Source organism: Chionomys nivalis, chromosome 17, assembly GCF_950005125.1.
Source record: "Chionomys nivalis chromosome 17, mChiNiv1.1, whole genome shotgun sequence".
NCBI lineage: Eukaryota > Metazoa > Chordata > Mammalia > Rodentia > Cricetidae > Chionomys > Chionomys nivalis.
In genome coordinates, this window is record NC_080102.1 from 29,993,725 (window position 1) to 30,016,691 (window position 22,967).

A 22,967-nucleotide genomic window follows, 5' to 3' on the forward strand; every position below is an offset into this window, starting at 1 on the left:
GCTGTCACTGGCACACAGATAAGGATAGGTTTAAATCCTGAGAAGTAGGGGATGATACAAACCCAGGTCCTCACAGAGCCTGAAAACCAGGAGGAACTATCTAATAAAAGCCTTTAATAAAGTTCAAATAAATGATAATGTAATCTATTTAATGGTTTAAAAAGTATCCTAACAATAAAAATCTATAAAGATTAGTCTACTCTTAGTTTCATAAAATTTGATTTTTCCATTAATATATCTCAGTGTACAGGAAGATAAAAAGCCTCAAGCTTATAAGGTATTTGGGGTTTTTTGTTTTGTTTTGTTTTTCAGTTGGGTTCCTATGTTAACCAGAGACCTTCTACTGTCATCCAGTGGTTTTTAGAATACAGGAAGTAGAGACCTATAGCCACGTAAAATACAGTATTGCGACAAAGGCTTGGAAAAGAGCCAGCCAAGGGCCCTCTACTCCCAACACCATGATCATAGTGTTTCTTTCTGAACATGAATTTAAAGCTGTTGTAGCCCTGCCCAGCTCTTTACCAGTCAAGATTCAAGGCCCTTAAGCAAAGTAGAGTTCCATAACTTGGCTTCTGGGGATGACTCTGACGAGATCCCATTTGATTCTGGCCCAGTTATGGTAAGTGCTTTGTACCTCTCAGGGAAAACAAACAAACAAACATCATTCTGGAAAGTGGGCAAGTAGCCCACCAAGTCAGGACTGTGACTGTCCTTACTTCCATGAGCCTGTGCTTCTACCTTTGAGCCAACAGGATCCAGAAACCAACTGTTTGGCTCTGCCACCTGCCAGCTTCCAAAGAGAAGACATTCTTCTATAGGCCAAGTCCAGTCTTTGATGAACACTGGATTCTGTCTCTGAAACAGTTTATTCTATCCATCGAGCCTATTTATGTGTGTGATTTCATATTTGCAAAATAGTAACATGAGCATACCTACCTCTTGGAGGTTAAAACTGAATAAACAATTTCCATCAAGCATTTGGACATTACTCCATGGAGAACTTTCAGAGAACTTTGTGTTCCGTGTCTGCACTGCCCCATAAGGTAGCTCCCAGCCACATGGGGGGCAGTAGGTTCTTGTAAAATGCCTAGTATGACCAAGAACCTGAATTTTAGTTGAACTTAATTGTAATTTAGGTAGATGCATGAGGTTGCTGGAGTGATGGCTCAGAACTTGAGAGCACTGATTAGTCTTCTAGAAGACCCAGTCTGATTTCCAGCATCTACACGGTTCACAATCATCTATAACTCCAATTCCAGGAAATTCAACACCCTCTTCTTGCCTATAATGGGTACTTCATGAACATAGTACACATTCATACATACAGGCAAAGTACCCATACACATAAAACAAAAATAAGTAAATCTTTGATGTCAGTAGTTGATTGCTGTCCTACTGGATCATGTGGATTTAACAGATGGTCACACAATGGTTTCATAAAAGACATTGCTGCTGCTGTTCTTAATGCTATAGGATTCAGAGGTGGGGGGAAAGGGTGTTTTGAGGCTTGTACACCCCCAGCACAATTATCAACACACATGCATTTTTACCTTGACTAACAGATTTATGTCCTCTGGAGACAGCAGTGAAGAAGGGCCCTGTCAAAGTAAAAATAGGTAAGTGCAGACATGCATGCAGATGTACAGTATCTTCTATGCATCTTCAGAGAATGAACGGCCTTCAAGAGTGCAAGCTGTGACTCCCAACAGATTTGAGCAATCATAGGATGCAGACAGGTTCAGCAGAGTCCCAAGCCTGGGACTCACCAAAGGAGACCGTGCCAAAGTAGCAGCCACCCAGGCTGCCTAGTCCTGGACGTATCTGAAGGACTTTAGGCCTTCCTGTCCCCATTCTCATGCTGTCCCCTTCTGTTATCCCTCCCTGCCCTCATCAAAGCATGATGGGTCACACAAATATGGGACAGGCTGCCTCCAATTCACCTGCCATGGACTTTTTAGATAGCCAATAGTTATTGCTGCTAATCATTAATGGCCTAGTATGAATACAAACCAGTGTCTTCTGCTCTCATGGATTAAAGAACATTCTAAACACAACCCTCTTTTCTGGGATGGAAGTCTTTGGTTCTGGAAAAGGGGGCCTGAGACATGTCTGAAGGTATGTGTGCAAGATGCTGCAGCCACCGGACTCACAAACCCACTGAGTCGGAACATGTCTTACGGTAACTATAGTCAACCTGCAGCAAAGGGCAGGATAAGAACTCAGATTGTATTGGGTACAATTAACACGGGGTGAATGGAAAGAAAGAAAACTGTTATAGGTGAGAAGGATCCGTAAGTATTCACTAGGGATTGGAAGTCTCGGCTGCAAGCTGCAGACTGTGCAATGGGAAGAGGTACACTGAGACGGCTCCCCGGAGACAGGCCACGGACTCCATCCCATATCATGAGAAGCCTGAGCCACCATCATCTGTAGCAGTGATTCCTGAAGAGGGGAAGGCCAAGACAATTCTTCTACAAGTTTCCACTTTCCCTAGCTCAGAGGCTTTGTCTCACCGTGCAACTGACAAGCCATCTGACTTTCACATAATTACCCAGGAAGTGTCTACAGAGGGTTTATGTTGTCTCCTGTGCAGAGAAGTTCAACAATTCATTCAATCAGCTCTCTGGGCAACTGTAGGGTTTCTGAGAGACACTGAGGCTAGAATTACTTAGGTTTGGTAGAGTTACTAGTCTGGCAAGGAGAACCCATGCAGCATGCAGTTGAGAAAGACATACCAGAGTGAGACACTCTGGAGGAAAAAAAAAAATCTGACCTTCTAATAACAATTTATTAACGTTTTAATTTAAAAGGGGAAAGCTTTAGTCTGAGGTCTTATGTGTTTCCCTGAGAATGTCATGAGTTGGGGAGGGGGGGCTCATATAGCACACAATGAGACATTCTGAGGCAGTAGACACTGTACCTTTATATCTTGCACTGATATCTTACACAAGCCCTTTGAGTGTACTGGCCATTATTTACAGAGTGACAGAAAGCAAGGGGTGAATACGGTCACCAGCAAGGCTTTCTGATGACATCACCAAGAATCTTGTTCCTCTTACTTCTCTGTAAGCCTCAGGAGAGCTCTGAAGAAAGTCGTTTTGACTTTGTGTGGACATGGTAACCTTAGGGCATGGGACACGAGATGCACAGCAGGGTGTCACAGATGCCTTTCAGGAGTTGACCACTTGCAGATTAGGCCCAATGACATTAGGAACCACATGGTGGCATGTGTTAGGCCAGAGGATACACAATCTATACACACCAAGAGTCTCCTTACTTCTGGCCAGCTTCTATTGCTGGGAACACTTATTAGAACTTATGGAAAAGCCACAGTGGCAGCAACTGACACAGAGATGCAGATGTTAGGCCTAGCCTGAAGGTGAAACAGCTCTATAGGCCACTCACTAGAGAGATCCATGAGAGATGGGGCCAGTCGGATAAAGACAGTGAGACACAGCCGCCTACACTGTTTGCTAGTATATCTTTGCAGGGTGATGTCCAGGACTGGCATGTGGTGGACATGATTTATACATTATTCAATGCCTCCAGCCTGAGTCTCTCTCTTCTACCTGCTTCACTGTGGCCTTGCCCTTTGATAATGGCATGGCTTTCAAACAACTTCTCTGGCTGCTATTCCACCGAGTCCATGGAGGAAAAGAGGTGTATCTCCACAGTGTGCAATGGGATGCATACCCAGTCCTCTGGAAGTCTTCAGTGATAGGTGTCACAGCCTCCAAGACAGAACAAGACCCCACTCTAGCTCTCTGCTGTGGCCACTAGCTCTAACAAGATAAGGAGGACTGTATGTACCTTGGGCACTTGTCTGAAACCTGGCCATGTTTGTAAAGAGGACAAGCAACCCTTCAATCCATCATGAGATGAAGTTTCTGTCGCAGTGAACAACTTGATTCCAGCAGCAGACTGTGGGGTAAGTCTTGAGGCCTGTCTGATGCCCTATTTCTCTTGGACCCTGGTTAGCATCTTCTAATGGTCTGTCTCCCCCTGGAGCTGCCTCTCTCACCCCCCAGACCTAATCAGCCTCACAAGTCCCTCCCATGACTGTCAACAGACGACCTGGTCACCTGGCTAAACCTTTGCTTCTCTGCCACTGCCAATTCAGGAGGTGTCCCAGAAGATGAGGATACAGTACCTCAGAGACACCGGTTAGACCTCCAATTTGCTTGTTCTCAAGCTAAGGACCTGTCGACTTCTCCTTGAACTCTTGGGGAGTCTCCCATTCTCGTGTGAAAGAAAATAATTGTTCCTAGTTGTCTAAACAGTGCCAACAGGCAACCCAGGCAAAAGACAGGAAATGGGCAAGCTTCTGCCCTAGTTCCACATTCTGACTTCTGTCTTGTTTCATTATATCTCAGGGCTAGCCTGCCTGCTAGCCCATGGCTGAATTGGACCAAAGGGAGGCATTATCAGGGGCTTGGAAGGCAAGAAGATGCCCACCTGTCTCGGGCCAGGTTTTCTGGCAGTGGCTTCCAATGCATAGCTCTGATTCCACCATTCTAGCCAGCACCTAGCTGTGCAAACCTGGCTCCCACCATGGCTTATCTCTGCTCGCGCTGCACCCAGAATCACTTCCCTCTGCCCATTTGCCCCCTTGTTAAAGCCTCTTGGACTGTCTCAATTGCTCTTTATTTCTCGCTGGCACCCTGACTGATATAGTCAGCATTTATCCAGACCCGACAGGTAACATACTGGTTTTCCAGGAGGCCCTCTTTCTCCTGGATTTCCTGGTGCACCCTAGGAGAGAAAAGAAAGTCATCACTATGGTGATAATCTCTGTCTACTCCATACAGCCCTCCATCAAACTCTGTCTCTGCCAGTTGGGGCAAGTTGTATGACTTAGCTGGGGAGAAATTCACCCAGCTCTGAAAATGGGCCCTGGTTGACCTTCCAGATGACAGTAGTAAGTGTATAGGGCAAATTAAGGCTTTCCGTTAAGTCCCATCCAGAACCCCAGACTAAAACCACCTGTGCACATTCACACACAAACCTCTCTTAATCTTTTATTCGAAATATAAGCTTTGAGAGAAAATGTTTTCATTGATGACAGGCTATAAGAATGTAAGAACGACAGGGGGTGGTTAAAAATGGATGTTGGGGAACAAGGCCTAGAGGGGTTTTCTTTTCTGGCTCAGAATCCAAGGAAGGGAAAAAGGTTGGATTGCCCCTGGATAATGGAGACTAAATGGGGACTAAAGGGGCACAAGCAAGGGAAGGAGATAAGCGAGTGAGTACCATTGCTTACTGGGGCCATGCATCTTTGTCCTATAAAAACTCATAGCTGCCATTTGTTCATCTTGCCAGTGAGTGCAAACGGAATGCCTCTGGTCCCAGGCATGCTACTGAATATCAGGGACCTAAAGATGCTTGAAGATTCAGGCAGTTCAGAGCTATCTGATTAAAGGCCAAGAGATGAAGACTTTTGACTGTTGTCATCGTCATAAAAGGGTTTTGTCCCAAGGGGCCTCAATTGAGTCTATGTAATTCCCTTGAGGAGAGGAGGCCAGAACAGGGCCAGGAAGTTGTTCATGGAAGAATCAGGATGTATTTCATCAACACAGATGAGCAAAAAATAAGAGACAGTGTGTGGAGACCTGGGAGTATCTAGGGTTCTGAAAACAGGATACAAAGGCTTAAGAAAGAAAATCAATAGATGCAAAAAGTCACAATTGACAGAAAATAAAATAAATAAGCATCCTGGGGCTTCACAGAAATCCTTGACTGAGCAAGGATTTGGTGCTAGCCATGTGGACAAGGGAGGCCAGGAGATAGGAAGTGAGCTCACAGGGGAGACTCTAATCACTCTCTAAGCCCATGGCTTTCCTATTACTTACATCCTGGCCAGCTGGTCCCTGGGGGCCGGGGAATCCTGGCAAACCTCGAGATCCCTGATGAAACAGAAGAAAAGACAGGCTCTGACTGGGAGAAGACAGGATACAGCTTTGTCTGACAATCGTTGGTTATGACTACACAAATGACCTGCTGTGGGGAGCCATAGTTGGTGTGAAGTGTCAACAATCACCTCAGAGATGGGCCTCTGGACATGCCTGTGGGGGTTATCACAGTTATGCTAAGTGATGAGAGAAGACTGGCTTAAATGTGGTCAGGGAATGCTGGGCTGGTGATGGTGAACATAGCACTAGCTTGCGTTCACATCTGTCTCCTGGCTGTGGATGAGGTGTGAGCAGCTGCTTCCTGCTTCTTCTGCTTTGAATTCCCTGCTAAAACAGACCGCACCTTGAATAGAGCTAAAGTCAGTCCTTTTCTTCCTGAGATGCTTCCGTCAGTGTGTGTTACCCCAGCAGCACGAACAGACATTCAACAATAATGCATCTGTCAAAGGCACTCCATCACACCCTAATGAACAGGACGTGCTCTGTGGACATCTGTGTTCTGTGTGCAGATACAATGCTCAGAGAAACCCTCCCTGGGAGTCTGACATGAGCCCTGGGCATTGGCCCCATGCTAGAGTGGATGGCACAACTTCTGTGGAGAACCAGGTCTGGGTACCCATCCAGAACGCACCTCCTGTGCACCTTGATGACAGCCAGCCCCTTGAGCTCCTCATTGGTTACACAAGTTTCTTGGCACAAGGCCCAACAAAAAGTTTGGCTTGTGCATGACACTGATCACTTTCTGTAAGTCCATTCTCACTCTGTTGACATTTTCTGGGCAACAGCAGAGAGTGGCACAGGCAACAGAACTCATCACCTTAAATTTACAAGGGGAAAAACCAGCTCTTCTCGGGGCATTGGCTGAACTCACACTACCTGCTCTGGGGAGGTGACCTTGCTCCCTCTGGAGTCTTTGTGGACCTCACCTCAGACCCACCCTTCCATCCAGAGTCCCACCTTCCTCAGCTTTATTTAGTATAATTTGCTTTGAAATCTCATGGTCATGAACCTCAATTGCTTTGAGCCTCTGTTTCTTCATCTAGCAAAATAGGACCAAGACTCCCTGCCCTCCTTAATCAGAAACCATGAATGAAACATTACTTTAAAATATGTGCACAGAGTCAAAGGCTGGGTATCAGCCCAGTTGTTGACATGCAGCTCCTCTGCTCATGAGGTGACTTAGGAGTGGAAGACACAGCAGCCAACATTCAGTGAGTGCTTGAAAGTGGCAAAGAACAATTGTGGCTGCTCCTGAGAACAGATGCACCCTGGCAGCTGTTCTGGTGCATTAGCATAAAATCAGCCCAAGGAGCTTCCACAATGGCTCATAGGTATTGCTGCCTCCATCTTACAAATCAAGAGAAACTTATATGTTCTTGGCTCTGTGTCTGGGTAAAGCCAGAATTAAAAACAGTTCAGGCTAGTTGATTAAATTCCCTAAACTGGGGCTTTACTTACGTAGTGGATAGGTGCTAAGAGGTGAAGCCAGTCTCAGTATGTCCAAATATGAAACAGTTGTGCTGAATTAAATGATCTCCCCACTCCTTCCTCCCCATATGTCTCACAAGTCTATGCTTGCATTTTAAAGAGTCTGCCTAGTGTGAAGCATTTCTAGTAACTTTTGATTGTCTCTAATTTAGAAGTGTTGACAGTCCTCCATTAAAAGCATACCATACCGGGGGTCCTTTGTCTCCTGGTCGTCCTGAAGGGCCCTAAGAAAAGAACAAACAGATTAGCAAACAAAATAGGAAGGCTCATTTCAACATTTAAACATGCTGTGGGCATTATTTAAGAACAGAAACAAAACAGGGCCTCATGAAACCAAGGCCTCAAACACTAAGTAGGTAAAGAAAACCTTTAACACTTGATCATTTTGCCTCCCCTTCCCAAGTTCTGGGACTATAGATATGCACCACCAACCTGTTTTGTAAAGTTCATTGCTAAGCCAAATTTCATCCATTCTTTCTTGAACAAGTGCCACCCAGCACCCACCGTTAGTCCCACATGGCTCCTCAGTCCTGTCCCACCACTCCCCCATACCTCTGGTGTGCCCAGGGTTTCCTACCTTACACACCCTTAGCGAGGCACTGGTTATTCCTGCCTCGGCCAGATTTTAATTTGTCAATGAGCAGCTCTCAGTTTCCCAGGAATAGATCAGTCTGTGTCCTGGGCCTCGGCTAGCAGATGGGTGTTTTCGAATGGAAGGCTGACATGCCTTGGTGTCTGGACTCACATTTGGGAAGGCCTTACACAGTGGAGTTAGTCGTGCCTCTGTCCTAAGATCAACATGCCCTGCATCTTGCTGGATGTAGCAACTCCCAGAACATGGTTAAGTATTCCCAAGATGGAGAAGAGCTTCCACATAAAGGCCATTGTCCCTGTATTGTGATGAAGTGCCCAGATCCCCTATCGTGTACATCCCTGAGCAGCCAGACAGTCAAAAAGCATCATCGCAAGTGCACTGTGGAGCACCAAGGGAAGCAGATATCCAAAGAGACACTAGAGAGGCAGAGCCCAGAGGACAGTAGGTCTGTTGGGGTGGGGGTGGGGGGATAGTTCTTAGAGCTTTGTGGGCAGGAAATGAGGACAAGGGCTCTTTAGATCAAGATGTTTGAAACACACAGCAAACAAAGAGAAATAAACAATGACGACAATTCAGACATTTAATGGATCATTTAAAAAAAACCAAACATTTATCTGTTTTTTTTTTTGTTGTTTTTTTCTTTTGTTTGTTGTTTGTTTGTTTGTTTTTAATGGAGGAAATATCACAGGCTTTGTATGCCAGGGTCTCCACCACAACACTGCAGGCTGCTATTGAGTAGAGCATGAGCAAATGATTCCCACAGACACCGCTTCTACACTCTTTCTGCAGACACTGTAAACTGGGCTATGATCATCCGAGAGCAAGCAATTTTCTAGGCAGAGGTATTCCAGCTAATAAATGCCGCTGGAATGTGAACAGCATCATTTAACCACTGATAAATTCTTACCCATTTCTCAAACTTTCATAGCTTTCAGTAATGACTGAATCCTTATCCACACACAAGGAAGACTAGCTAAAGGCATTCAGAGGTGTGCAAAGGAGGGGACTTTCCACATTTGTTCTCCATGCCAGGAGAAGCACCAGATGCCCCCCCACACACACATACACATACCACATCACACACACACATCATACATACACCACATGCACACACACACACTACACATCATACATACACCACATGCACACACACACACACTACACATCACAAATATGCCACATACACATGCATGCATGCACACACACATCACACACATACACATCACACATACACCATACACACACACACACACACACACAGAGTCTCATGTTAGCCCCAGCAGGATGCCTGCATGCTGCACACCTCTATTATCCCTTGGACACAGAGAAGCTGAAGTTGAAATGCAGTAAGTAATTAGCTGAAGTCAAACAAGCAGGTGAAACTATGGGCTCAGAAGTTGCCCCTGCTGTATTGGCTCAGAGGCCACTGATTTTGCTATCATAATGCATTGTGAACCTGAATTTTGTTCAGCTCAGGTAGTTTGCAATGGGGCTGTAATATATTATTTAAAGAAATGTAACGAGAGTATGCTTGCCCTTGGCATGAGGAATGCCGCCATTCCATTTTTAGTGTCATGCTTTGTTTTATAATTAAGCTCTAACTTTAAAACATTTAACTTGCTCATCAAGTCAGGTTCCAAATTACTTTCTTATGCTACTTGATGGAAGGACTTTGCATTCAAAGTTGTCCGTTTCAAATCTTAGCTTTATCAAATATTAGCTGTTTGATTTTAAGAAATTCTTTACATTTTTATTTTGTTTTGGTTTTTTGAGACAGGGTTTCTCTGTAGCTTTGGAGCCTGTCCTGGAACTAGCTCTTGTAGACCAGGCTGGCCTTGAACTCACAGAGATCTGCCTGCCTTTGCCTCCAGAGTGCTAGGATTAAAGGCATGCACCACCAACACCCAGCTTGATTTTAAGAAAATTCTTTTAACTCTCTGAATTTTTTTCCAATTATAATACAAAACTAGATGATCATTTTTCCTCGTGTTCTTAAAAATAAAAGAAAATACAGAGTGGAAAAGCCACCTGATATCTGTACCATAAAAAGCATCCCACAGCTACTCACAGTGTACTTTCCAAGGCTTTCTGGGCAGTGAAGGAAAGTTAACACAGAAACCCACAACTGACGAAAGTGTAAAGAATAAAGCAGAATGCTCAGCCATAAACAGGACACCTATGCCATACCCCTCTCCTCAACACTCAAGGACCATCACAGAAGAGGGGGATGAAAGACTTAGAGCCAAGGTGAGGGAAGACCAGAGCAAAACAGTATCTTCTGGACATGCCAGGACCACTGTGCTCCTGAGCTCACAGTAGTCACGGTTGCCTGCATTAGATCAAGCCAGTGAACACTCCAACAGGGAGGGAGTAGAAGGCCACACCCTCCCAACTGTAGAACCATGGACAGTTGGTGGCTTCTGAGAGAGGGAAAGTCAGTATTTTTCAAGGATGTGGCTCATGGGAGATCAATTACACTCTAATGGAGAGTCCCACACCTGAGTATATGCATAGCACAACCGGACTCAGTAGACTATACAAATTATTTTTAAAAAGAGGAGATGGATTTGGGATAGACTTAGAGATGTATCTGGGAAGAATAAGAGGAAGGAGTAGGAGAGAAATATGATCAAAATACGATGTATACAAATATTATTTTTTTAAAAAAATCAATTAAAATATTTTCAGGGCCATAGAAGGGGACTGCATAATCATTTCCTTCCTAGTTCTGAAGTCTAGCATCTTTTTGTAAGACTGGGTACTCTGTTATGATTTGAGAGTGTGATGGTCCCAGGAGTGCACATGTCTCAACAATTGGTCCTGAGATGAGGATGCTATTGGGCAAGATCTGATAGATACATTAGTGAGGTGGAGCCTACCCGGAGGAAGAGGGTAGCTGCTGTAGAATCCAAGGGTTATAGCCTGGGATTGGTCCCCACCTAAACTACAGTCCCTAGTAGCTCTCAGAGCACAAGCAGGTATAACCTGCTCCTGCTGCTTCAGTTGTAAGCTGACCCCACAGCCATGCATAAACAGCCATGATGGATTGTATCTCCCAAATGATGAGCCTTCGGGATTGTCTTGGTTGGTCACAGTGATTAGAAGGGCAACTCACACATAATGAGCATGTTCAAAAGTCATCTTAGCTAACACACACAAACATGACAAACCTAGACACACCACAGACAGCAAGGGAGTTACCAAAGACAGCTAAGCTTGTCTCAAAGGACTCAGGGTCAACTTGAATAGCTATGCTCTTTGGGGAGTAAGCTAAAAACAATTTGAGGACCAAAAAGATATATGAAAACACAAAATGCATTTAAATCTCTGGGTTCGAGCATTCTTTAAAAATATTCAAGCAAGTCTAATGAGTACTCTCTGTGGAGACATTTAGTGACAGCATTCCATGAGGGACACCCAGCATTTCTAGCACTGGGTATATGAGCTCAGCAGATGGGCTGTAGAGGAGAGAACTTCCCTCTACAGAGAAATGGTCCAGCTAATAAAGACAGAAGAATCAGCTGACAGAACTGCCGTAGCACCAATTTGTAGCCCTTCATGCATTAATTGATGGGGTTTTGGACATCAAAAGGTGTGAACATCACAGAAAAAAAAAAAAAGAACCACCAGACATCCTAGGTGCCTCCTGATGTGCAACAGGCCATCTGTGAAGTCCTGCCAAAAACATCAAACCTGAGTCTGATCAAACCTCTGGACCTGGGTACTGACTAATGAGAGCCACAGGGGTGGTGGCTCCTGCTAAACTGTGTGATCAGCGAATCCTTGTTAGCAAGCCGAAAACAAGCCCCAGTGAATCAAAATAAGAATAATCCCAACTTTCTCTATAAACAAGTAACAGAATCAAAAGGGGGAGGGAGTCTACAAATCAGCCAGAGTTCTCTTTTTAAAGATTGAGCAATTGCTATTGGCTCAATTGGCTCTTGATTCAGACAGAAAACAGCCGAGTGAGACAAGCAAGAGAGAAGTGGTGGCAGCATCCTTGGCGCTCCGTTTTCCATGTGTGATGATGGGGCTGTACTAAACATTTTAAAAGTTCTTATTTGTCATAAATAAAGTCTAAAAATATGTAGGGGATAAAAGTATGTATTCCTGGTCATGATTCAAAACAAGAGAATCAAGAGGATAAGAAAAGGCAAACAGGGATGTGGAGGCCGAGAAATGCAGGCCCATTCACCATTGTCTGACCATCAGAGTTTGGGAGCCTAACAGGCATAATTGCACCTCCTAACTCAGGAGGTGACTGCCTGGCCCCTTTCTGAAGTTAAGATAGCTCAGTGCCATCCTGACAGGTGGTCAGGATATGCAAATATGCTTCTGCTCCTTTCTTTTTTAACTATGAAATCACCTGGGGAAGGATGGTCTTCAAAGTACTGACTCAGTTCTTTGGACTGGAAAAGATATATACAGAGAAAGAAGGTGGAGTCAGGAGAAGCCATGTAGCCCCTAGAGAGACAGGCACCAGACAGAACTTTATCCAGTAAGCCACAGCCATGTGGCTATACACAGATTAATAAAAAATGGGTTAAATTAAGATGTAAGAGTTAGCTAATAAGAATCTAGAGCTAATAGGACAAGCAGTGATTTAATGATATAGTTTCTGAGTGATTATTCTGGGAGTCTGGGCAGCCTGGAATGAACAAGCAGTCCCCCCCCCCAAACAGACTGCCATGCCAACGTGTGCCAAATAAATCCACATAAAACCTGAGAGGACTTGGAAAGGAATTCTAGACAAAGTTTAGTCACATTTTTTTTTTTATCAGATGGGCTCTGCTTGCTGGCGGCACGCTGCAGCTCCTTTAAGAGAGGTGTTCTTGATTCAGCGGGAGCACAAAAAAAAAGTGTAATTTCTAAACAGTAACTTCCTGGTCCATGCTAAAAGCACAAACTCTAGCTCTTTCAGGAGGCTGAGCATTTAAATGGGGTTTGTGAACACAGTGTTACAACTTGCTTAATGACAACACAGACCTGCTGCGACCTGACACTGGATCTGGGGCAGAGAGAATGACTCTCAGAAGCAATAAACAGATTTTCACCATGTTGAACTGGGCAGGGCAAGCAGGCAAGGCCATGTTGGCCCTAGCCATGCCTGCTTAGGCATTTTAAGAAGCAGTCCTGGTCAGAAAATAATTACAGATACACAATAAGACAGAATCAGACATAAAAGTTCTCTAAATGAGACACAGTGTGTTTTTAAGAAATGTACATAGGCTTGGGAGAGAGAAGAAAAGAGTATAGAGAATTATAAAAAGAAGTATTATGTTTTTTTTAAAAAAAAACAAATTCTTTAAAGAGACAGAGTACAGGGGGCTGGAGAGATGGCTCAGTGCTTAAGAGCATTGCCTGCTCTTCCAAAGGTCCTGAGTTCAATTCCCAGCAACCACATGGTGGCTCACAACCATCTGTAAAGAGGTCTGGTGCCCTCTTCTGGCCTTCAGGCATACAGACAGAATATTGTATACATAATAAATAAATATTAAAAAAAAAAAGAGAGACAGAGTAGAGACAGTCATAGGTTAAAGGAGTAAAGATTACTTGTAGAAAAATAGAGTAAGAAAAATAAGCCACATAAAGATGGAATATATACAAAGATTCTAGATTATGTATATTATTGTATTTTCTTTGAATTTTTTGACTGTGAAGGAACTAAGTACAGAGAGAAATTTTGTTTTATGGGCTGCTAAGCTAAATCAACCCATACATTTTAAAGGTATTGTAATTCTGAAATTTGGGTCTAAGGATTTGTTACTTTGGAAAAGAGGTTCTTCTGTTTCCACGGAAGATGAGAACCTGTGGATTTCTTTCAGACGAATGTGGGTCAATGAACCATGACCTCCTGAAAGGCCACAGTGAACACCCACAAAAGTTACTTTGCCCAACAAAAATCAGAAAGAAGCTTAGAGAAAACTATGCCCAAATTCCCAAATATTGTTTATAAATGTTTGTTTACATTTAAAGGGGGATATGATATAGATATGAATACTTTGCATTGGCATGGATCTTGGTCTATTGATACAAATTTTAGGTCAGTTTTGTTATATGTATATTTATGTACATATGTATTTTGATTAAGGTATTGTGTTTGTGCAGCTCATTTAAAAATGTAATGTAAAATTAAGAAATATAGGTTCATAGATAACCATCTACAACAGTCAAGCTTGTAGTCATGTTAGTTAGGTTTTCTAGATATGTAGAGAAGTATTTCAGTTAGATAGGTATTATTCCAATCTTTCAGAAACCTTCATAATATGGCATTTAAAATATTTTAATAACTTAGGACTTTTCATGACAATGAGACACATCTGCTCCTGGCAGCACCAATTACTTCAAGAGGAAGATGGGCGTTAAAGAGGCCCTTATGAAGTTTGTTAGCCATTTGGGCAAGAAACTGCTCTTGCCTGGACTTCTAGATGCTATGCTGTATGAACTGGACATGCAGAATCCACATAAAAATAACTGCTGAAGTTGCCTAAAGAAAGTGAAACTGTCCTTCTGTGTTCTAGCTTCATGAAAGAGTCTGTCAGACATTTTGCAGTACAAAGAAGAAAGTGACTGAAAAACTGCCAATACAGGCAGAACTGTCTTTGAAATTCCCTGCTTCATGGAAAAGTCTGCTGGATACTATCGGCCAGTAGGCTGAAGATGGATGGCTCATTAGTACAGAAGAACTTGGGATGACTGTCTAGGCAGCAAGATGCCTCTGTCAATTCTAGAGTTTTGGAAGTTGCTTACAGTGCACTTCCTGTTAACTTAGGTATTATATTATATCCTTCTGGAGTCTTTGATGGAGTTGAAGAATACATAGTTATAATTTTCCTTAGTTATGATAAAAGATAAAATAGATACAAATATTGTAACTGTAATTCTTCCTTGATAACTCTTGTTATATGTAATTTTACTATGTTATAGTTAAAGCCTTCCTTTTCATTTAAACAGAAAAAAAAGGAATGGTGTGGGAAGTCCTTCTATATATGTGTTGCTTTTATTGGTTAATGAATAAAGAAATTGGCTTTTGGCCAATGGCTTAACAGATTATAGCTAGACTGGAAAAGGTACAATCAGAAAAAGAAGGTGGAGTCAGGAGAAGCCATGTAGCCCTGCCAGAGATAGACGCCAGATGGAACTTTATCCAGTAAGCCACAGCCACATGGCGATATACAGATTAATAGAAATGGGTTAAATTAAGATGTAAGAGTTAGCCAACAAGAAGCTAAAGCTAACAGACCAAGCAGTGATTTAAATAATACAGTTTCTGAGTGATTATTTTTGGGAGTCTGGGCAGCTGGGAATAAACAAGTGGCTCCCTACAACAACACCTAACCTAATTCTCTCTTTCTAAAACTAAAGGGTATCAAATCAGACAGATAAGATATATAAATGGAGAAAGCATTTGGATGGCTACGCAAGTCAGGTCCAGGAGCAATTAAGAACATGAAAACACATAAGAAGCACTGAAGGCCATACATACGAAGTGGACACATCCCCTCTGCCCTGCTAGAAGAGACACTGAGACGTCTGCTTTCAGAGTGCTGAGTGTTCAAGGCCAGCTCCCCATACCCTCCATTTGCCTTCATGGAAATGGCTTCATATCTTTAGGTTTGCTTCCTCACACATGGGCAAGCAGAGATGGTCTGGTAGGCTGTTGGAAGGATTACATGAGAACAAAGGAGGAAGACCTCACCTGGGGCTTCCGTTCAAACTGCCAGCCAGAGGCAGGTGATGGTGGATAACATGATTCTAATTCTCACATTTCAGAGGCTGCTCGCTCTATGACTTTTATATTATTCCATAGAAACTAGAGAAATGCACAGAACACACTTGTGTGGTGCATTCAAAATACTTCCTTGCCTGAAATCAGTTGACTCTGGTCCTTCTATCACTCTTAAAACTATCAAGCAGTTGAAGAACTGTAAGGATGCCCCAGTGTGTGTGCACTGAGCTTCTTCACTGGTCAAGGCATCCTACAGCTAACTGCCAGAATCTGAAGGTGCTGAAGTACTAAAGAGGAACTCAATGACATCACAGAAGCAAAGATAGGAGTCTAGACATCATTTTCAAGAGTATCACGCCACATTTGTCCCAGTTCCCCTGATGGCGCTGCTGAAATTGATGATACTTGGTCGGGTAATTGCTGATACAGGGAAACTGATGGCTGGAATAGGAAAGAGTCTGTCTTGGGTTATATGGCTCTCAGTGAGCGTCTTATGCTTACAAAGTTCCTGGTATCCAAGAGCACTTTGATCTCCCCAAAGCCTGAATGAGGTCATGATTTAGCTCTTAAATCTTACAAAGGAAGATCAGAAACAACGTGAAGATGAAAGGAGGATTTTGTTTGTGAAGACCCTATAGCAAGAAGCTAAAACCACAAGCAGCTGCACCACCTTACTGCCTCTTGTCTGCTGATGGAGCAAGGGTCAACAAACCAGCTCCTGGCTCTCTTACAGAGGGTAGCAAAGCCTTGAAGAACACGCTCTGGATGAGGCAAGAGGCAGAGAGCAACCTACAACAGAATCTACTCCATGTTTTTGTCCACGGCTTCTTTAGCAAGAGGGACATGTGGGGCTCAAGCCCAAGGTCTGACTGATGGTTCCTGGGAACAGCTCACTAGTTACGGTATTGGTACATTAACACTCCAGCTCCCTTGCTCTTTTTGCAGGAGTCTCTGGGAATGTACCATGTAGTCACCCAGAAGTCAGTAGAGACAAAGTTGCCCACAGTGCCCACCTGCTCGATAACAAACTCTACCTCGGTTCTCTTCTTATCTCTGACTTACTTTGTCATCATCTAAGAGTAGATTTCTGAGATCATTTCTCAAATAAACTCATGCTTTGGAGACCTACCTTAACTCTGAAGGAAAGCCCATCTTCTCTAAGCATAGGGTGCAGGATATGATCCTTTGTACCCCAGCATGGAACAGAGAGAGACATTGGGCTGCTCAGGAAAGATCCATGTTCCCCAATACCTCGACACATCCTTCCTCACCTCCTTTCCACACCTGCTATCAGCAAGTCCTTGAACTCCCTCCCATGTAGCTCCTCGGGCCAGCACCAGCTTAGGCTGCTGGCCAATGAGATTTATGGCAATGCAATAAGATTTCATCAGCCAGGAAGCTTTTAATAAGCCCAGGTGGTAGGAATGCACTAAAGAGTTGATTTACAGTCTCTTTCTTGGCTGCAGTTAGCAAATTATTTTTCCTGTGGAATCAGCTAGGCAGGAAGATATTTCATGGTGATTTCTGCTAGTTGGATTTGGGGTGAATTGTGCCACCTCTGTTGCCTGGTTGTCTATATGAGCTCGATGCAGTGTATCCTTGGAGAGTGGACAGGACACAAGGGGACAATCACATCCTAGGCATTCAGCATGGACTGCTGAAAGATGAGCTTAATGGGGTGTATCCCTGAGGAGAAGGCAGGACACAAGGGGACAAGCACATCCCAGGCACACAACATGGCACTTTCTGCTCTAAGGGTCAAGTTCATAAGGTCAAACTCCTAATTCTAGGGAAAGGGGCCCTTCTGAGAGGAGGACTTCAGAAATAAGTCTGGGCTACTGTTTATTTATCTTTGTTCCTTTGAATTACTAGACACTAAAATAAATAAAAGTCCAAGACAGAAAATACAATGGATGTGACGGAGGGTGTTGATTGTCAGAAATTCCAGCTGAAATTTCCCGTGAAAGAAAACAAACCAGACAGAGCTCCCATAAGGGAATTCATTTGCTCCTGCCACAGTGTCTGTGGCAAGACCGAGAGCTCCACTGCAATTCTGACACCTTGAAGGGGTCCCCATTGCTGGTAGGAAGCAGAAGCAGATGGTCTTTTCCAGTGGGGAGGCCCTCAGGCCTGTGGGAGAGTGGAAGAACAGAGAACCATGTGTGAGGAGGGAACTCTAACCTGACTCAGATGCATGAAGGCTACAGACAAAAGCAAAGGGAACTTTTATTTTATGCGATATTGTAGAAAATAAATTAGATCATTCTTTCTTTGGGAGTTATGTATGAAAAATTATGTTAGTTAGCCTATGAACAATAACAATGACCAACACAACAAGATAGCCCCTAAAACACAACAGTGCCACTTACATCTTTGGAGTAAACAAATGCAGTCTGATTTGACTTAAGGGCTGCTCAAAAAAGAGATAATTTATGCCTGGTACTGTAAATGTAGCCAAGTATTCACAGTGGTAAGGCCACAGACCCTAGAGAGCCCCCTACTGCCACTGTCCTCAGCCAGAAGAATTGCTAACCACATTTAAATACTTATTCTTATGCCCACAGATAAATGTAGCTCTCAACCCACAACAAAGAAATGTCATTTTGCAGCAAAGAACATTCTAGAAATCCACAACTGGTCAAAATGCAAAGAACACTGACAATGGCATGTCCGACTTCAAGTGACACATCAACAATACAACTCTTTACACCAAAGGCTCAAAGAACATTATAGAAGACGGGGGAAGAAAGATTCCAAGAGTCTAAGGATCAAGATGTCTACCAGAAGAGTGTTTCTTCTGTATATGACAGGGAATTTGCACCCAGGAAATCTCAACAATATTGTGGGTAGGGGAAATGTTACAAACTCCAGCCCTAAATGAAGAGATAAAGGCGACCGATAGCTATCTAATACCAAGTAGTCAGCCCTTAGCACATAAACACGCAAGCAACACTACCTGAATTCAGCAGGTTGTATTTACAAACACACACACAGTAGTAAAGATAAGAGGTCCTGAATATGCTAAGGAGTTGGAGATGGACACAGGAGGAGCTGAGTGAGGGAGATGATGTGAATACAGAACTCTATATGAAATTCTCCATAAAATAATGAAAAGAATGCTACTGAGATCTTTTTGGTTGTGGTCTGCATTTCTCAAATTGTGGAAAATGCAGAGACAAGGCCATGTGCTGTTTTGTTATGTTTAGCAGGGGTGAAGTTAGACTGGGCACATGGCTTACAATAATAATTATATGTGGGTAGTTGAGCTATTCTTAGGCATAGCTGAGTGTGAGTTTCTCTCAAGTAATAGTAAGACATGGCTGACTGTCAAGAAAAAAGATGCGGTTGAAGCTGAATCAATATCTTGCCTTTAGCAAAGAAGAGAGCAGATGGGAGAAGAGAAAGCCTCAGATTGAAAGTTGTCCTTAAGTTCTGAAAACTACCATTCAGTGACAGGGGGAAGAAAAGACAATTCTGTGATGGTGAAAAGACGCAAAACATGATTCCAATCTCAACAACAGAAATCTAGTTCTTCACCGAAAACAGTCTAAACTTCATCACGTATATACAGACAAAGCGTGTCTTCCACAGGGGATGCCTGGCTGAGGACAGAGAGAGTGAACCTCCATTGGCTGAGAACATGGAGGAGCCTGTGTACCTCAGAGGCAGCAGAGCTACAAGCTCTATGAGTCTTACACTGTGTGAAATGACAAGAGCAGAAACTACCTGCACAATGCTGGCCACATCAACACCGCGGACTGGAGAGATGGCTCAGCTGTTAAAGGCTAGGCTCACATCAACACTGCATCACAGAAAAGCGCAGGACTAAAAAGACCCCACCCAACCCTGAGGAGCTACACACGTTTGCTGGGGAAACAAGTCATACCCTCAGTGGTAGTCCCTTGTATAGTTTCCTTGTTCAAGTAAATAAGCCCACAGCTGTGTTCACACAGGCGACCCTAATTAAATTCAGTCTTGCAATAAGCAAGAGTCATGGAAATAGGACAACTTGGTGGGAAGAAGGGCTTCAGTAGAAGGAGGAAGGAAACGAAGGTAATGGTGACCCAAGTATATGTACTTCATATGCATGTAATGGAATTATGAAGAACAAATACAAAATTGGTGAGATTTGTTAATTTGTTGCCCTTGTTTTGAATCATACCCCATGCATTGGTCCAAAAGCTGTATTCTTCTTATTCCCATTAGAAGTACTACAAGTTTTGTACCAACTGCAGCCATGTATACAAACCCTGCATTCAATGGACCCAAGGACGCAGAGCCTGCTGCCACATCAGCTGAAACAGGACTGTCTCTACAGGAACCTACGCTGCAGACTCCCAAGGGAGCCCGCAGGAATCTGCAGTGTGAGTGTAACCTAAGAACAAGGACATTAGCTAAACAAGGACTCACAGGTGGACCAGCAACCCCAATGCCTGGGTCGCCACGGCTGCCGGGAGAGCCAGGGATCCCAGGTGTTCCTCGGTCACCCTAGGGAGATAGAAAAAGAAGATGAACAGGTTAGTGCTGACAAGATCAGGAAGAATGTACAGGATTATGCTTCCCACAGAATCCTGACTGTTGCGCCATCAGCTCCTCACCCACAACCTATCCTTCATGTTCCATTCCCTGATGCACCAAAGAAGCCAATCCTCCCTCCTAGTCCAGCGTTACGTGAACCAGAGCTCTACGACTGTGAACACATACCTCTCAAAGTAGCCCCAATTTCAGCATGACCCCAATTGTGATTAGAAAACTAAGTATGCTCCCCAAGTGCAGACCACCTAGCTATGGTGCTTCCCCCACGCACATCACACCCTCATCCTAAGCAGACGTGCACCCACATTTCAACTCAGACCCCACATCATCAGAAAATAAACACATCAATATTTCAAAACCTTCCCAATACCTACACTTCATGAGTAGTTCTTCCAGGGTTCGGAGAAGGAGCCTCAAAGATAACTCAAGTAAGAGCAAAGCTTCCAGCAATGTAGTTAAAAGGATGGATTTGGGTACTGGAAGTTCAACTTTAAATTGTGGCTTCGGCACTCATGAACTGCTGACTTATGACAAGTGTCCTGAGCATGTGTCCTCACCTACCAGAGAGGCACGCAGGAACAGCTGAGTCAGCCTGGTAGCACACTGCTTAAAAGGGCTAAGCAGAAAGAGAATGCACTGTGGCCCTGTCACTCAGCCCGCACAAGCCAACTGCTGCTTTTGCTGCTGTTCTTGCCGTGTGACATGTGTGACATTCTGAACTTGATGGGAGAAGAAAGGAGTAAACACTGCTGTTTCCCGTAGAAGGAAGCAGAGGTTCCAGTTTCTGCTGTTTAACTCCCTCAGTGGCAGACAAAGAAGCATCTCTGACCAAAGCCGGCTCTGCACGGGCAGCAATCCTAATTGGTGCTAACACAGGCTTTTCCAGTCTTGGATCGCCACACTTTGCACAAATGTTCAGATTTGGGATACCTAGTTGCTAATGAGTTTATTCGCCATGCCTCCCCAACACTACAGGCAACATCAGGGATGCGATATGCCTAAGACTGTTTCTCCCAACCCAAATTCAACAAACATGGCAGTATTACATAAGGGATTGCTCTATCCCTCCAGTCTGACAAAGCAGTGGCAGGTGTCCTTGCTTAGACCACTTAATATCCCTTAAGTCAACCAGCTCAGAAAAGAGCCAAAGGGACTACAATCAGAAAGCTGACTCTAAGAAATGTTAACATTGTTTTTAAGCATCAAAAATAGATAATAAATAAGCTATATTTTTGCCCCTAACGGCTACTCCTGCTTCTCAGTGTTTCCGGAGCCTTGTGTGTCAGAGGGTAGTAAGGATGTCTCTTCTAGAGCTGATATCCACGTCCACCTACTCCTAGCACATTGAGTCTCTGCACTAACAACTGCCAGCAGTATGGAAAGCATCTCTGAAAACAGCTGGCAGGGCGCCCATCCCTGGTGCAGAGCCCCACTTACACATCCATACAGGAAGCCAAGATTGCCTCCAGTGGGTTATTTTTCTTTCCAAAAAAACAAAACAAAAACAAACAAACAAACAAAACAAAACAAAAAAACCATGAAGTTGGGAGGGAGATGTACTGGGAAGCCCAAGGAAATCTGGAGAGGGCTAAGTGGGAGGATGATGATGATCGAGATAAATTGTGTACATGTATGAAATTTTCAAAGATGAATCAATAAGAGACATTATTCAAAGATAAAGAAGAAAAGCCATGCTGCTAAGGTGATTTGCTTTTCTTGTTTCCGTGATGACGACAGTTAGATCTTCAGTCAGCCAACACTCATTGTGTGTCGCTGTAAGCCGAGATCTGGGCTCTAATCCCTACTTGCAATTCAGTCACGATGCCTGCTTACTGTCAGTATTTACTGCTAAGTCCTCAAGTGGAGTATCAGTCATGAAGATGGGAAGAACGAAACTTACAAAGTCCTTACCAAAAAAAAAGTAAAAACCCAAACCCAAATCCCTCATTAAGCCCCCTTAATTCCTGCTATTGCCCTTCCTTGTCCTCCCAAGCCCAACCTGGCTATGCCACCAGCTGTTGGTGATCCCCGAGAAACAGATCAGCCATTGCCCCACCCGCAACTATTCTACTAGATCTTTCCTAATTTCCCTTCAAATTCCTATTTAGTGCATTCCATTTCTTTATATTGATGTAGTATGGCTAGGTCTTGAAAGTATAACATGCTTTGGATCTAGAAAATCTGATTAAGAAGTACAAGGAAGGGGACAAAGAAATTAATTTAAAAAAAAAAGGCAAACCTGACCCATCTTGACCCATGGGTCATCTGCCAACGGCTCTTTACAAGAGTGGAGATTGAGGTAGGAATATCTCAGGCATAGCTGAGTGTTGCTTGGTTTGTCAAGATAATGTCAGGCCCCTACTGTAACCCTGGGAAGGCCTCATGGTGTCTCTACACCTTAAGACTTTCATCAATAAAATATTATGATTCTACCAAGATCCTCTGCATCTTCTGTGCAATCATCTCGAAGGGAAGTGACTACGAAGTTGAGAGACACACCGAGTTACTCCAGTTATACTGTGCCCATTTTACTGATGTTAGCAGAAAGAAAAATCAGATGGACACATATAAAGTCAAATGAAACCGTTCCTTCTGAACCTTGGGTTTGCTTTGAAGTGACTGATGCAGACTTCCCTGCTGTGGCTATCCTCTTCTCCCTTCCCAAAGCCACATTCCGTGTACATCAGTAACCCTGACCCTCCAATGACAA

General features: G+C 43.7%; 1 protein-coding gene across 1 annotated transcript in view; it reads right to left on the reverse strand.

The window, feature by feature from the left end:
- Nucleotides 1–22,967, reverse strand: part of Col22a1 (collagen type XXII alpha 1 chain) — a 212,628-nt gene that overhangs the window by 66,238 nt on the left and 123,423 nt on the right. The window contains 5 exon segments of the mRNA XM_057791877.1: nucleotides 1,551–1,598; nucleotides 4,708–4,752; nucleotides 5,850–5,903; nucleotides 7,586–7,621; nucleotides 20,132–20,209. Of these exon segments, the coding sequence (XP_057647860.1) occupies nucleotides 1,551–1,598; nucleotides 4,708–4,752; nucleotides 5,850–5,903; nucleotides 7,586–7,621; nucleotides 20,132–20,209 (261 nt within the window).